The sequence below is a fragment of the Magnolia sinica genome, chromosome 18, assembly GCF_029962835.1.
Source record: "Magnolia sinica isolate HGM2019 chromosome 18, MsV1, whole genome shotgun sequence".
Classification (NCBI taxonomy): domain Eukaryota; kingdom Viridiplantae; phylum Streptophyta; class Magnoliopsida; order Magnoliales; family Magnoliaceae; genus Magnolia; species Magnolia sinica.
Window position 1 is genome coordinate 67,636,070 of NC_080590.1, and position 17,583 is coordinate 67,653,652.

Below are 17,583 nucleotides of genomic sequence, written 5' to 3' on the forward strand. Positions count from 1 at the left end.
ATTTTGGCATATGGCCCATCCAAGGTAGGGTCTACCATTGCGATTTTTGAGATGGAAGTAAAAGTTTTGAAAAACCTTATTTTAATCATGTAGGATCAATTCCCATCTAGATATTAACAAATTTTCTAAAACCTAATTTGAATAGTCTAGATCATACATTTATGCCGTGAGATTTTTGATGTGATGAATTAATGGCGTTCCTTCATGGATTGAGAAAATCTCTCCTTGATCTATCCCTAATTAAAGAATAGGATCAAACCCACAAATTGTCTACACTACAGGGCTATAGAGAATAGTTGGAGAAGGGTCGTCGATCAGATGAGCCAAAGTCAGATGAAGGTAAGGGATGAGAGCAAGGTGTACTGTTGCGGTAACGGTGCCTACCGTTACCGATACGGTTATGGGCCGTTACGGCCCCGCCCGTAACAGCCAATACACTCCCTATGACGGTCAAAAAAAATTTTGTTCAAAAAAAATCCCCAAAAAATATCCATTAAAACCTGAAAATTATACACATTTCAAATATGCATTCATTTATAATTTTGAACGTGTTTATGGTGGTGTAATGGTCCACTCTTTGGTGAGAAAGTTGTATTGGGTGGTATGATGAATTTATGAAACCCGACAGCCTAGAATTGACTGCAAAACTCATAAATTTAATTTTTTAACCATCTAATACTAATGATAGATATATTAGAATAAATTTAATATCAAAATATCTCACATGTGTAGGTGTTTGCTACACATGAACCAAAACCTGTGTAGGTGTCTGCTAATTTTTAAAAATTGACCAAAAATAGGTCTTTAAAAAAAATAAAAATCAGTTGCATAATTTGTAAAATGTACATTCATCTGTTCTAATTTGAATAATGCGTCATATTCAACCACAACAACATGTATTCAAAAAATAAAAATGTATAAATACCTATTTTTGAAGATTTTTCGAAAAATGGCCCACGGAGCTTCGATTCAACAAAATCATTGAAATAACTTATTTTGATTCTCAAATTCAAGCTAAGAGTAGTCGGAATTTGCATTAGAATAGTCTAGGAAAGAACTTGGAAGAGAAAATTGTCAAAAAAATGCAACTTAAAAAGCCAGAAAAAAAAACTAGACGTTTATGACCGTTACGCCCTAACCGTTATGGGCCAGCAACAGTCGTTGTGGGGCTTAACGGCTGTTATGGCCCTCATAACTGCCAATTCGAGCAAAAAACTGGGGGTTGACTGTTTCGACCCTCGTATCACGTAACAGACTCGGCTGTTACTGTTACATATCGGCCGTTACGGCTGATACGTAACCGATTTGATACCCTTTGGATGAGAGATGGGACTCTCTCTCTCTCTCTCTCTCTCTCTCTCTCTCTCTCTCTCTCTTCTTAGTGTGGACGTCCATAAAAAAAGGGAGAGAGGTGGTGACGTTTTTGGGTTGGTCCTATTTTACTTGGGAATAGGATATATATATAGTAGGTCTAGGGTTTCATAGTAACACATGTTTTGGTGCTTCACCACTCCATGTATACCTTACAACATCAAAAGTTCGTCATCCTATTTAATCCATACACCCAAAAATAAACCTGTCCTTCCACTCTATGGCAACCAATCTATGCTCTAAAAAACCAATGCAAAATTAGACATCAAATGATCACATCATCAAATTTTCATCAACCTGATAAAACAAATCTATGGTGGAAACAAAAGATCCAATGTTGAAAACCGTTATAAAACCTTTTGAAACATTTAATAATGTTAAATCTATTTAAGCTTGATGGAGCATCAAAAGGGTTAGATACAGCCACTAAAAATAGTCTTGGGCAACAACTGGATTCCTTTTTGAAGTACATCAAGCCTCAACTGAATCTTAACATGAGAACCCAATAACACCTGTGTTAGCTGCTAATGTACCATCAAAAGGTGTATAAAACCCTACATAAAGACCCATAAAGTCGTTTGCAATATCAGATCTAAGGAAAAGTTGAAGTTGGTGCATGATCGAGTCAATCTTATCGGAGTATGATGAATACTCTTGGTTAGGAGATATGATCCGATCCTTTCCAATACAAAATATTCAATCAAGGCTCGAACCACATCCCTATGAATAGATGACCATCCACACTACCATGTATGAAGGGCGTTGACAATTGAATGCCCGGTGGTGGAGATTAATCCATCCTAACTCATTCTCGAATCACAAAGTATGACCCAAACAAATCATAGATTGCCCAGACCCGTGAGGATGGTCATGGATACTTTTAGTAATGAAGGATATAGAACATCAACTCTCCAATGGTCCAGCGAGGCCGTTATGTCCATTGCATTTTTTTCCCAAGGCACATAAGAGATTCCTAGGAGATCACTATAACCCATTAATTTGTCCAAGTCTCCAATCTTATAATAAAGCACGTAGAAAAGTGGGTCCCTAATGACCCTATTCCATTCACCGATAAAGATCGCTAATGACCAAGTTCCAATCATCAAAACAATCAATCAAGTCAAAACGGCTTTGTAGGGCACACATAAAACCAAAACCTACATGATTTTGTATCTCGTACATGTTTGTCATGTGGACAAAAGGTTAGGAGTCCCCAATAAGTTAAGGGAAAGAAAGTAGAAATATTTTCGGTTCTCTCAAAATGAAAATATGTTTTAGACCATAGGGATCAACCAGACGTTGGATTTCAGTAAGGAAGAATTCTGTGGACAATGTAGGTTGACCCAGATGAGGTGAATGCACTGGCACAACTGATGACATGGAAGACAGCAGTGGCAAATATTCCGTATGGAGGGGCAAAGGGAGGAATAGGCTGTAATCCAGGGGAACTAAGCATCTCGGAGCTGGAACGATTAACCAGAGTTTTCACACAGAAGATACATGATCTAATTGGAATTCACATGGACGTCCCAGCTCCTGATATGGGAACGAATCCACAGGTTGGTTGCTGAAAAACAATATCTTTCTGTACAAGTTAGTGCAAATTTAGTTCATCTCCGACTTTCTTTGATGTTGGATTCTATTTGTTGAATAATAAACAGACAATGGCTTGGATTTTGGATGAATACTCAAAATTCCATGGATACTCACCTGCAGTAGTGACTGGAAAACCTGTTGTAAGTCTCATAACTGGAGGCCTTTTTCCATTTGAAAATTCCTCTTTTAAGTAATTGGTTTTTATTGCATTTATTTTTTATATAACCCTTCTGATGACTGATGCTGATGTGTATTTGCATGTGTTGTGTTTATAGAGTTTTTATTTTATTTTATTTTTTCCATTTCCTTTTGATTACTACATTTGCATACAGTCAATTGAAACTTTCACTTACAAAAGGATGTAAATCTTATTAACACTGATTATTAATTTGTTTGCAAAAATTACATTTTGATGATTATCCTGCTAATGCTTGAAACAAAACTTGGAAGTATTCTCCAGTCCACCTAGTTACCATATACAATTATACAAGTGATATTGTGGATGATGATCCCAACCACTCATTCATCACTGTGCTTCTTAAACAGATCATAGACCAAGAGCGCAATAATTGGACAATCATTAGAATGACAGAAAAATTACCAACTGGATTTTAGTTATTTTTGTACAGCATTTTTTTATGGTTTGAATCATCATACATACGCCATGCAAGGTGTCCCGTATCGGTATCGGTTGGCGTAACGGTGCCCTCCAAAACCGATACGGATACGGGGGCATAATGGCCCGTAACGGTGCAAAATTTTCTTTTGCCAAAAAAATTTGAAAAAATATGGATTAAATCCGAAATATTCTAAGCATTCCAAATATGCATTCATTTATAAATTGGAACATGTTTATGGTGGTGTAACGGTCCACTCTTTGGTGAGAAGTTGTATCAGACTGTCTAATGAATTTATGAACTAGATAACCTGAATTTGACTACAAAATTCATATATTTAATTTTCTAACTATCTACTATCAATGATAGATATATTAGAATGAATATAATATGAAAATATCTTACATTAGGTGTTTGCAATTATTTTTGAGGAATTTCTCGAACATACCTGTGCACGTGACTGTGATTCCTGTCTATGACCTGTCATCCTCAAGTCAAGAATATTAAAATAAAATAAAATTAGTAATGTCTGATATACAGTATACTCTCGTACAACTTGATTAAGGATTACTTGATTGGTTGTCAGGGGAGCTATTTTAAATACAAGTTCGACAGTGTCAAGTGTGTGCATGACTTCTTGCAATAATACTACTGTGGCCTGTGAGCTGTCTGCTGCAAATACTTACCTTAATACAAATATATACTCACAATCACAAGTCACCACTAAAATGAAAATCTGTTTTTTTGTGGTTGCTCGACCTCCACATCATCGTCATCGTCACCATCAGGCTAAGGCTGTCCAATAGGTGTAGGTGCCGCATATCCATAATATCCAGTGCCAGAAGGAAATACTAGATCAACGAAACCAGAGGATGACTGATCCTGACTAGACAATGACTCTGATCCGGAATAAGGATATCCACCAGTGCCCGTCGAATAACCATACTGGTGCACATACTCAGGCTGTTGAGAATCTTGAGATTGAGAGTGCGTCTGCTGTGATGAGTAACTTGGATTTGGATCTGGATATCTATAATCATATGGATATTGATCGGGAGGGCTACTCCAACATGAATGTGATGGAACAGGCTCAGTATAACCATCATAATCCAATTGACCATAAGAATATCCATCATAATAACCAAGACCATGAGTCTGCTGATGTTCCGGACCTCCCGGACCCGGTGCACCACTAGATGTACCCACCTCCTGCTGGCCGTATCGTGACTCGGTACACTTATAAGTCCGACCTTGTGTACTACCTCGTCGATGTTCATCGACATCGTGATTTGTAGATGGTTGTATAGGGTGCTGAGCAACACCAGAAGTGCCAGCACCAGGTGCATGGGGGTCATCATCATCATCCGACACGGTTACGCTACCACTGCTCGTACTCTTTTGTTGATCTCGAGCCGTATCCGTACGTGGCATAAACGCTGCCCCTCTTACTGGGTCCAATACATCTGCACGACTTTCTTGTTGCGCTCTGCGTATTTCTGGGTCATCAATTTTCAATTCTTCACTATCCTCTTCAATTTACTTTTCCCTTGTTTTCAACCAAGGTAGAAGTAGGTCATCCTCATCATAAATATTGTCCAAGTTTATTGGACAGTAGTCTCCGTCATCAACAGCTGTAATGCTCCTATAATGTCGTCGCATTCTTAGTTTTATATTGTAGTGCATGAAGACAAGTCTATCTAATGTTCTAGTCTGCAATCTATTCCTATTCTTTGAATGAATGAGCACAAAACAATTCCAATTCCTTTCGCAGCTAGAGGAAGATGTTGTCTGGCTCAAAACTTTTACTGCAAATTTTTGGAGAACCTTCGTACTCTCTCCGAAATTAATCCACCATTAGGCCGGTTGCAACTTAGATATTGCATGCTGTGCAAGAGCATCTCCAAAGCTACCAAGGCGATTTCCAAATGTATCTAATTCATTCAACGCCTTTATTTGCAGATCTAAGTCAGGCTCTAATCTCTTTATCACATTTTTTTAGCCCAACACGAACTTCATCATCCGCAACAAATGATTGGGCATATCTATACCTAGGATTTAGGTAGTAACCTACTGCATGAAGATCGTGATGGAGTTGTTTTGTCCATCTTCTGTCGATCATCTTCCAATAAGTCTCCCAACTTCTACAATCACGTTGAATTGCAACTTTGCCTTATCCATGGCATCATATAGGAAGCCCATGGTAGGTGCTTCATCGGTTTCAACAAGACGGAGTACCCTCATTAGTGGCTCCATCACCTTTAGGATTGCCTTGACCTTCTTCCAATATTTGTTGTCCCGTATGGTGTTCGCAACTTCGACCGGTGTCCCTGATGTCTTCTTCCCATGTTTTGTGTTGAGTCATTCTCGGGAAGCGAATATCTTACTCAACTCTCCCCTATGCTGGAATAAACTCTCTAATGCTATAAAGTTTGTTGCGAATCTAGTCGCCGCAGGCCTCAATAACTCTCGTCCTTTCGTGAACTTTCTCATTATTGCGACTACTTGATTATGGTTGTAAATAAACGTCGTCACTTCCCTTGCCCTTTCGACCATTTCCTTAACATTCTTCTTCTTCCCAATATCTTCCTATATAAGATTAATACAATGGGCAGCACATGGTGACCAAAAAAGATGTTTTCTCTTATCCATCAACATATGTCCTGCAAGCTTATATGTTACTTCATTATCTGTCACAATCTGCACTATATTCTCCTCTCCAATCTCGTCCACAACTTTATCCATTAGTCCATTAATATAAGTAGAATTTTTTGTTGCCTCTGAGGCATCAATTGACTTGTGGTATATAATTCCTAAGTGGCAGTACACCATGAAGTTGATCATGCTGCGTCTGGTTGGGCCAATCCAACCATCACACATGATCATGCATCCTCTGGCTTGCCATATAGGTTTAAAGGTAGTCACGTATGCTTTCACGTCCGCATACTCTGCATCTGTCAATTTTCCCCTAATCTCCTTAGCCATGGGAGCTTTTATTCCTTCACCTGCTTCTGCTGCTGCATTAATTATCACCTGCCAATATGGAGAATTGGTTGCGTTAGGAGGTGTGTTGTATAAATAACTTTGCTGCTGCTCTACCTAATTTCTCAACGGAAGTTCTACTCCACATTTGTTTTATCTTCTTTTGTTTGGTTGATTCTTTCCTAAACAGGATTGGATCAATAGAGGGTCTCCTTGGCTCATTTACTTCTTCATCCAAACGTATAGGGGCATCACGTGAAGATATCTGTCGTCGGCTCCCAAACATACGTTATAACCCCCCCCCCCCCCCCCCCCCTGTATCATACACTGACCCATGTGTGCCAAACATGCGGCGACGTTCTTCCTCTTCACGAGCTAGACGCACACTCTCTCTCCTAGCTATAGTAAATTCTCGATCTGAATCTTCGTCAAAATCAATAATATCTTCATCACGAATGCCCATATATTCAGGACCAAACACCTCCTGTCGAGCTGCATTCAAAATATCATCTTTCTTCTTTTGTACAGCAGCACGTTTTCCCTTCGACTCATCTAGACTAGCTTGCATTAAAAGCATTATCTCTTTCGGTACTCTACTACATGGCGCAACTTGACCCTTTCGATGTGCCAAATGTTGTTTGAGACGGGTAATTCCACCAGTCACTAGTCTATCACAATACTTGCACTTCATTTGGTGCCTAGTACCACCAACCCTCTCACAATGTTGCCATCCAATATCCTCACTTGTTGTTGGCCAGACTCAGACATTTCTTTAGGTTTAGGTAGATATTAGATAATTAGATATGAGTATGAGTGTATGACCTATGTTAATAAAGATGATTTTATGTTCTAGCTAAACCCTAAGAAGCTCCAAGGCAAAACCTGTCCAATATAAACAAATAAAAACATAAAGTCACTAATTCGAAAATAGAAAAAAATTATAAAATGACACCACAAATATGTAAAATGCACATTAACATGTTCTACTATAATTAAAACATCAAATTCTATGATTAAATCAGCAAACTATTCATTAAAAAATGATTTTTTGAATTTAAAAAAAAATGGCCAAAATTAATGCATAAATAGACAAAAATATTAAAAAAATATAAAATGGCACCCCAAATCTGTAAAATGCACATTAATATGTTCTACTATGATTAACACATCACATGGCATGATTAAAACAACAAAACAATCATTAAAAAATTATTTGTCGAATTTTAAAAAAAGGGTCATAATTAATGCGTAAATAAAAAATATATATAAAAAAATTATAAAATGGCACCCCAAATCTGTAAAATGCACATTAACATGTTCTACTATGATTAACACATCATATGGCATGATTAAAACAGCATAACAACCATTAAAAATTGATTTTTCGAATTTAAAAAAAAAAAAGGCCAAAATTCATGCGTAAATAGAAAAAAATATTAAAAAATATAAAATGGCACTCCAAATCTGTAAAATGCACATTAACATGTTCTACTATGATTAACACATCATATGACATGATTAAAACAACAAAACAACTATTAAAAATTGATTTTTCGAATTTTAAAAAAAATGGCCAAAATTCATGCGTAAATAGAAAAAAATATAAAATATATATAAAATGGCAACCCAAATCTGTAAAATACACATTAACATGTTCTACTATGATTAACACATCATATGACATGATTAAAACAGCAAAACAACCATTAAAAATTGATTTTTTGAATTTAAAAAAAAAAGTCAAAATTCATGTGTAAATAGAAAAAAATATTAAATGGCACCCCAAATCTGTAAAATGCACATTAACATGTTCGACTATAATTAACACATCATATGGCATGATTAAAACAACAACACAACCATTAAAAATTGATTTTTCGAATTTTAAAAAAAAAGGGCCAAAGTTCATGCGTAAATAGAAAAAAATAAAAAAATATATATATAAAATGGCATCCCAAATCTGTAAAATGCACATTAACATGTTCTACTATGATTAACACATCATATGGCATGATTAAAACATCAAAACAACCATTAAAAATTGATTTTTCGAATTTAAAAAAAAAAAGGGTCAAAATTCATGCGTAAATAGAAAAAAATATTAAATGGAACCCCAAATTTGTAAAATGCACATTAACATGTTCTACTATGATTAACATATCATATGACATGATTAAAACAACAAAACATATTAAAAAAAGTATAAATACCTATTTTTGACGAATTTCTGAAAAATGGCCCACCGAGCTTTGATTCAACAAAATCCGTAATATAATGTGTTTTTTTCTCAAATACCCAACCAAGGTTGGTCGAAATTAGCAGTAGAATGAGTGAGAAACAGTTTGGAAGCAAGAAGTTAAAAAAAAAAAAAAGCAAAACAGAGCTTAAAATGGAAAAAAAAAAAAAAAAAAAAAAAAAAAAAAAGTTACCGTTTTTTTACCGTTACAGGCTTGCCGTAACGGCCGTTACGCCCATAACGGGCCCGTATCGGCCGATACGGGCACAAAAAACGATAACGGCCGATACGACCCCGAAACGCGTATCGGCCCCTACCGTTACCATTACGTATCGGCCGATACGAAACCGTTTTGGTTGGCTGATACGTAACCGTTTTGGCACACCTTGACGCCATGCGTGCAGTGTACAAAGCAGGATCTCATCCCATTTTAGATTTCTTGATATATTTAATCACCAAAGTTTATGCTAGAACTTCCATTTTTCTTGAGCTCTCAGTAATATAAGCAGATTGGGTAGTGTTTGAGCACTTGAATGTAAATGTAGCTTGAGCGACAGTACTAAAATCCCCGTTTTCTTCAGGATCTTGGTGGATCTCTTGGTAGAGATGCAGCTACTGGAAGGGGGGTTCTCTTTGCAACAGAGGCATTGCTTGCGGAGTATGGAAAGAGCATCTCCGACCAACGGTTTGTTATACAGGTCATATCCTCTTTTTTTCTTTTCTTTTTTATTTTTTATTTTTTTAAAATTAATTTCTTTTTTTTTTATTTAACAATGACAAGTTTATTGTAAAAGGCGAAAGCCTAAAGAATACAACCAACCAAAAGGGAAAAAAAAAATAGACAAAACACTACGATTACAACTCTATCCAGATATTGGAAACTGATCAGCCACAATAATCCTTGCTTTGATCACCCATTCCATAACCAGCTCTTTTTATTTCCTTGCTTTCTTATCCTGTCCCTTCACATTAATAGGCCCTTTAGCTAGTAAAGAAGAGCAATTTCTGTAGCTTGTGTACAAAGACCATTTAAGCATGTACCCACAAATCACACAAAGGCGGGGTATATGAGATGAACCACTTTTCAATTCTTTAGTCCTCCAGCTTCTATAAAGAAATGTAACTTCAGTCCTTTTTGGAAAGTTTTAAATGTTTTTCAATCAAGATCATGTTGAATCTATTTTTGGTAAGGCCTTGGCAGATGGTTCCCACTATATGGAGTTTCTTACACTTGTGCTTTATGAGAAGTTATCATAAACAAACTTGAAACATTTTTATCTTACGGATGAGTGAATGGGTTGTGAGTCTTCTAACTTGGGGGTGATAGTCCACAATGTATATCATTGGGGTATTTAAGAGAGAAATGAGAAAATGAAGAACTTTAAATAAAAACCAACAAGAAAACAAACATTGACTTATTTATGTGTCTGATTTTCATATATTGATGCAAGTATCTTGTTTCCTCCAAAAATTCAGGGGTTTGGAAATGTGGGTTCTTGGGCTGCGCAACTCATCCATGAAAAAGGTGGGAAAATTGTAGCAGTCAGTGACATCACAGGTGCTGTGAAGAACAGCAAAGGTCTTGATATACCAAGGCTCCTCAAGCATTCTTTGGAGAATCGTGGAATAAAAGGATTTGATGGTGGAAACACAGTTGATCCCAAGTCATTGTTGGTCGAAGACTGTGATGTTCTCATTCCAGCAGCCCTTGGGGGTGTTATCAACAGGTCCTTTTTCTAACTGAATCCACACACACACACACACACACACACATATATATATATATATATATATATGGGAAAAGGTACTATGCGCTCGAGCTGATGGGACCGTCCCATGAGGTCGAGCTGTGTGGGCCCCACCGTGATGCGTTTCGAACATCTACCCCATCAGTCAGATGCACCATTCCATCGTGGGCCTAGGTCTCAAAAATCAAGTCAATCTGTGACTTTTTTGGGCCACACCACATACAGAAGTGGGGAGGGGCCGTGCACCATTAAAACATTCATAATCATTTTTTGGGCCCACCGAGATGTGGTTTGCAAATCCAGCCTATCCATTATGTGTGTCCCACTTGGATGAGGGTTCAGACCAAGTTTCAGCAGCATTCAAAACTCAGGTGGGCCTCACCAAGTGCTTTTATATGTTTTTGGCATGTCTTCACATGATTTTAGATGGTATGGCCCACCTGAGTTACGTATACGGCTGATTTTTGGGATATCCCATAATTTAGAGGTGACCCATCAAATGCACGGTGTTGATGGTCGACACGCATCACGGTGGGGCCCACACAGCTCGACCTCACGGGAGCTTATCGTGAGGTCGAGCGCATAGTACCTTTTCCCTATATATATATATATATATATATATATATATAGAGAGAGAGAGAGAGAGAGAGAGCAACCAGCATACTCTCCCACTGCCGTGCCTCTGCCAATTTTTGAAAACTGATCACAGTTTCTCAGTTTGACTGCAACTAACATGCACTGTCTTCGCATCTGATGATAGTATGGTTATGTAATAGGGCCAATACTAGCATTTTCTTTTTCAATACAAGACAAGCATATTAATGGGAGTGCATCTTTGAGAATAAAATTATTTTGAATGGAATTTTGGCTTCTTCAATGAAGCATCTTCTACTGGGGTGTGCTTACCTTTTGAAGGAATTCTAGGTATCTCAATGACTTTTTAGAGGATTGGTTAATGCCTAAAAAAAAAAAAACAAAAACAAAAACAAAAAAACAAAACAAAAAGCCAACTTAGGATGCCAGGATCATTGGGGCCACTTTGATGGGTTTAAGGGGTTTCAAGTAGTCTTCATGGCTGGCTGGAACTTACGGGGAACCTTAGCAGTTCACTGTTTCTTGTGAATGAAATCTGTTGAGAGTAGATTGGCATCTGTTAGGTATGACAGATAATATCTTGGAGGTAGATACACAGCTGCAGATAGGTATCCTTTGTGTATAAATAAAATTTACATCTCTGGTACCATGTTATGTAAACTGTATTTATACACAAAGGATAGCTGTCTACAGCTATGTATACAGCTGTGTACATATCTATCATATCTAACAGATATTATGCTAATATATTCTAACAAAATCAAAGCCACATCTTCCTTACACATGCAGGGAAAAAAAAAAAAAAAAAATTCTTACATAAACATCTCTGGTATTTCCCAGGAGGCTAATAGAGGCACCTTCTATCTTTTATCCAATCATCCACTTTCTTTGTTGATATTGCATCTTTTTGTTTCTTGAATAAAATCTTACCATATTAATGAAAAAAAAAAAAAAAAAATCTGTTCAGATAAAAAATCCTAGGGAAAATAATGATTTGGAAGTTCATGTTTGCAAATTCTCAAAATAATCCTTTCTGGAATTATACGCAAATGCCTCAAGATAGCCTTGATTTTCTGTCTTAACCAAACCTTTTTTTCATCTGTCGAAGGGAAAATGCAAGTGACATTAAGGCCAAGTTCATTATCGAGGCTGCAAATCATCCGACTGATCCAGAGGCTGATGAGGTGAGCACTTCCCAAGTTTTAGAGACTTTTGAATATGATAAAAAGTAACTTAGTCCTCTCAAATGATCTGAGACATGGGTGGCCTTCTTGACCCAGACCTAGCTTTCATATGGCCGGATAAGGTCTGATCCTTGAGGCCCAGGGTTGGACTGGTCTGATTCCATAGCCAAGTTTGAACTGGTTGCAAGCTTGGCCTGTATACACTAAATGGGTCATACTGGACTGCACCGGGACCTCCTTTTCCTTCAATAGGCTGGACTTGTTCCACATGATTCTAGCTTGTGGTGGACTTTTGGTTCAAATCATGCGTGAGTCCTAAACCTACTGGGCCAGCGCTGGACAAGCCTTGGGCCAGCCCTGGTCCCCACCCTGTGGAGTACTGGGATCATGTGGACCAGCATCCTCTGGGAGGCTATAGTGTTTTTTTTTTTTTTATAAATAATCTTATTTTGTACTTACAGATCTTATCAAAAAAAGGTGTTATCATACTTCCTGACATATATGCAAATTCAGGGGGAGTAACCGTGAGTTACTTTGAGTGGGTTCAGGTATGGATTCTCATTTCTGTCAATGCAAGATATCTTGTCAACTAAGCAGAGTTTTTTTTTTTTTTTGAAAATTTATATCGGCCTTTTAACTGTTTATTCATATGGTTGATTTGATTCTTCGCACTCATTCCCCATTTGGCTGTTCCTTATGACCTTATAAGAGTCCATATTTTGCACAAAAATCAAACTCCCGCAAATCAAGGTATTCCATAACAGTAACGGTGGCTGTAACGGCCACTAGCATTACCATTACTATATGGGCCATTATAAGTCAATTTTTCTGTAACAGCTGATATGGCTATTACATAACCGTTTTGGAATACCTTGCATATAGCTCTTCAAAAAAAAAAAACTTGCAAATTTTAATTCCAATATCAGCATCTAATGAACTATTACTAGCATTTTTAATTCCAATATCAGCATCTAATGAACTATTACTAGCATTTTTATTCCAATATCAGCATCTAATGAAGTATTACCAGCATTCAATCAATTTCAATACCCATCTGCAATATTTAGTTTTTTTCTTCATCTCTTTTATGCTTTGTAGAATATTCAAGGCTTCATGTGGGATGAAGAGAAGGTGAACAGTGAGCTGAAAAGGTACATGACCAAAGGCTTCAAAGACGTGAAGGAGATGTGCAAGACCCACAACTGTGATCTCCGCATGGGAGCATTCACCCTTGGAGTGAACCGAGTCGCACGAGCAACTGTCCTTAGAGGTTGGGAAGCCTGACACAATCGATGATGATTATGAAGACAGACTTGTCTTCTTCTTCTTTGGGTATCTTTCAGCAAAATAATTTTCCTGAGTTCTATCAGAACACAAGATGCTTCTTCACCTTTATTTGTGCTTCTTGTAATTTTATTATATATCTAATTGGACTGCAATTATTAGTCAAACGAAGTGAAAATAATCAGTTGCCATTTCGTTGGCATGGGCTCACTTGTAACAGACTTGACAACGACTATGTCATTCTCTTTTGTCATTTCCTCTTTATTAAAATGAATTTTAACAATTCAATCAACCTGAGCGGAACATTCTTTGTGGTATGAATGCTAATGTGGTTGAGACATGATTTGAACATTTGGTTCCAACAAAAAGAGCCAGTTTGCCCACACGTCTAAACTTATGATACCCAGCTACTTCCGGACCTGATATGGTTTCAGTTGGTGCTTTTACCCCTAGAGGTGCCATACAATGCTCATGCCAATTTTTGTATGGTACATTTAGGGTTTCAAAAGGTACATGTAGAGCCCATGCTGATATGATGTGTTTCATCATGAATGTTCAATTGCTGTATCTACTTTCTTAACCATTGATTTGTTGATCACTGCTGAATAGATAATATTTTACTGTCAGAGAGGTGAACCTTTAGTGTCGAGGTGAGAGAATCTGAAAACAATGGTGTTTATGCCAGCGTGGTTCTGATAGAATTGTGGTTTTCATATCTTTATTTTTATAACATTTTTCTATTGTTGTTTATGCCGGTCCTTTACCCCTTTCGCATCATCGGAATGTGGCCTACTCCACCTATTTATTAGCCCATGCCCACAAGATCACGAAATCTTGTGCAGCAGAGGTGGACACTTGCTCCTGTACCTCCTCTGTTTACGGCGTCTCACCCCTTTCAATTTCAACATCGATCATTGCTGATTTATCTGGTTCCTTACTTTCGTCCTCGTGGAACAAGAAATTCTCATCAAATCTAACGTTAGGGCTCAAAGTGATTTTCCAATTGACCCAGCCAGCTAGAAAAAGAACCTAGATTGATGATGATGAATCTTCATCTTCCTACCTCCTCACTACCACATGAACCATATGCAGATTGGAGGTACTACCCCACCTATCCCTTGTTAGGAAATGTATAGGTTTTATCCACACTGATCCATCCATTTTGCCATATCATAGGGTAAAAGCCCCAAAATGAGGTAGATCCAATGCCCAAATGAACCACACCACAGGAAATAGCAGTGATAATGACACTTAATTGGCATCCTACCTTTTCATAAGGTCACATAGATCTAGATGATGGGAAAATACAAATATAAGCTTGATACAAAACTTGTGTAGCCCTGAAACAGGTTTCAACTATTAAGTGTTTAATCCCTACTATGTGGTCCACCTGAGCCTTTGGATCTGCCTCATTTTCTGGGCTAGCAACCTAAAATGATTGGATAAATAGATGGGCCCATACATGATGGTGGCCCCTCAGAGCCTAGCACCCTATCTGCACCCACATGAACCAGCTCAAAATGCTGGTCAGCCATCATTCCAGTCACTACTGCAAGTTTTTGTTACTAGAGATAGCAACTGGCATCAATGTTTTAAGCTATAGTTGCCACCAAGTGCAAAGCAAAGCAAAGCAGTTGTAGATTCAAGTATACATGGGTAGAATGTGGGAACGGGATTCCAAAGTGCAACTAATGTTGTCTATCAAATTAACATTTCAGAATCATTTGCATGGATCATCCAGTTCATGCAATGTTCGGTTAATCACACATCACATGCTGACTACAATCACTGTATGCATGGTTGCCCATGTACAGACTCAATACTGGCGCAACAATGGACAGAGATTGTGCAAAGAATCTCCTAGATTTGAAGATCTAGGCCCTTCGATCTGTCTTGTTTTTAGTTGAGATCCAGGTGTTGGCGAACTTAGTCAGAGCATCCTCCATCCACTCATCCATTCGGAGGGAATCCTATGCACATTCGTATGTTGATTAGCTTAAAAAAAACGTTCACATGGATTCCCCACAATACTAGATGGATGGTGGGAGATGTTTGTCGTTCATCATAACAGGAACATGAGACCTCAACCGGAGGCGAAGATGCAGCCTCTCCTTGAAAGACAGTTGTCAAAAGGTAAATCTCAAAGTGCAATTAAAGAAGACTGGAAATACAAAATAGCTAGTTGTACCATCTCCCTCTGCCCCTGAAACCACCACGGCCACCACCTCTAGGAGGACCACCTCTACCTCCCCTTGGCCCGACTCTTCCGTGGAACCCACCACCTCTGCCACCTCCCCGACCGCCTCTTCCTCCCCCACGACCACCACCTCTAGCAGCAGCTTGTGGCCGTCCCCTGCAGTAAAAAATGTCTATCTTAAATAAATGTGTTCAACTAGGAATAATCTTCATATTACCGCACAAGTTCATAAGACATCCCATGAAGTACAAATCAGGGATGTGACAGAGATGGGGAAACTGAATACCTTGACACAATTGATTGGACATTTCAATGGTAAACATATATTAAAATAAATAAATAAAAAACTATAGAATGGAGCTGGATTGATGAAATGGAGATGCAACCCTGGAATGCTATTTTTGACTTTCACGGTGAATTTTTATAGGATGGTATTTGACCGGCTCTGCAAATATGGAGAAGTGTTGAGTAATTAAAAGGAACATGAGCAAAGGATGAGAGCATAACCCAATTAGGATGTTGAGATGGATTTGTGGAAAGACTTGGATGGGTAGAATCACAGAATCAAGGATGGAACATCCCAAGTAGAGACTTAAGAATAGCCTCAGAGCTTTACTCAGCCCACATGCGCGTACAAGGCAGCTCATGTACGGACCACAAATGTGCAATCATGGCACACGGATGAGATCCAATCTACTAATCACAGAAGTAACACTACGTAGATACTCTAGCCCAAGAATCTGGTCAAGACACTAGTCAGGTGGGCCACAGTTTTATGAAAAACTGGATAAAAAACTCGGTTCAAGTTTTCTTACCTGTCCGACTGTTCCTATCAACATGGCCCACCTGCAGAGTGCACTGCATTAATTTTTGGGGAAAAAAAACATCTACATACTCAGACACCTGATAGACAGGTTGGGTATTGCACCTAGGACTGCTACTTCAGTTCAGGTCAACCCAAAATCGACTGATCCAACCTTAAGTTCGGGTCAGTTTGGGCCCGGTTGGGTTGAAAAGCACCGACCCACTTTGAATTCGAGTCAGGTTGAAAAACGCCAACCCGATTCAACTTCAGTTTTGGGTTCAGGTTGGGCAAATTTGGGTTGGGTTAGGTCAGGTTGGGAATTGTCACATGTATATGACTTGAGAAATTTACCTTTTGGTGAGAGAGGGAAAAAAAAATGGGTTGGGCTGGGGTCGGGTCAAGTATGGACGGCTTTGGGCTGGGTTAAGGTTGGCCACTTCTAGTTGGAATTTGAGTCAAGTCGGATCCTCTTGAGGTCATGTTGGGCTCGTGTTGACCTCCAACCCGACTCAACCTGCCCGAGCTGCACCCCTAAATGCACCTATTGGCTATGCTAGCATATTTGTTTTTGCAAATCTCCCTCCCTACCTCCCCTCCCTTGACCTTTGTGGGTTTGTAAGTACTAGTGGCATTAGATGGCACAAGCAACAACTCTCAAGAGGACCCGACTTGACTCAAATTCCAACTCGAAGTGGCCAACCTTAACCCAGCCCGACTCAACCTGCCCAAGCTGCACCCCTAAATGCACCTATTGGCTATGCTAGCATATTTGTTTTTGCAAATCTCCCTCCCTCCCTGCCCTCACTTGACCTTTGTGGGTTTGTAAGTACTAGTGGCATTAGATGGCACAAGCAACAACTTGTATATATGCCGGGATAAAATGCAAGGGCATATCCGAATGTTATTACAGGGATCCAAAGGGAAATCATGAAGTACATGGACAAACAAGCTAGAAAAATGCATGATAGTGAA

At 38.5% G+C, this 17,583-nt stretch overlaps 1 protein-coding gene across 3 annotated transcripts in view; it reads left to right on the forward strand.

Moving 5' to 3' along the window:
• The window catches only part of LOC131232577 (glutamate dehydrogenase 1, mitochondrial), a 37,961-nt gene extending 24,060 nt beyond the window's left edge, over nt 1-13,901 (forward strand). For all 3 annotated transcript variants that reach the window (XM_058228893.1, XM_058228892.1, XM_058228891.1), the window contains 7 exons: nt 2,709-2,930; nt 3,033-3,107; nt 9,381-9,497; nt 10,276-10,526; nt 12,250-12,325; nt 12,787-12,873; nt 13,424-13,901. In XM_058228893.1, the coding sequence (XP_058084876.1) occupies nt 2,709-2,930; nt 3,033-3,107; nt 9,381-9,497; nt 10,276-10,526; nt 12,250-12,325; nt 12,787-12,873; nt 13,424-13,609 (1,014 nt within the window). In that variant the 3' untranslated portion in view covers nt 13,610-13,901. The remainder of the gene's footprint in view (nt 1-2,708; nt 2,931-3,032; nt 3,108-9,380; nt 9,498-10,275; nt 10,527-12,249; nt 12,326-12,786; nt 12,874-13,423) is intronic.
• The last annotated feature ends 3,682 nt before the right edge of the window (nt 13,902-17,583 follow it).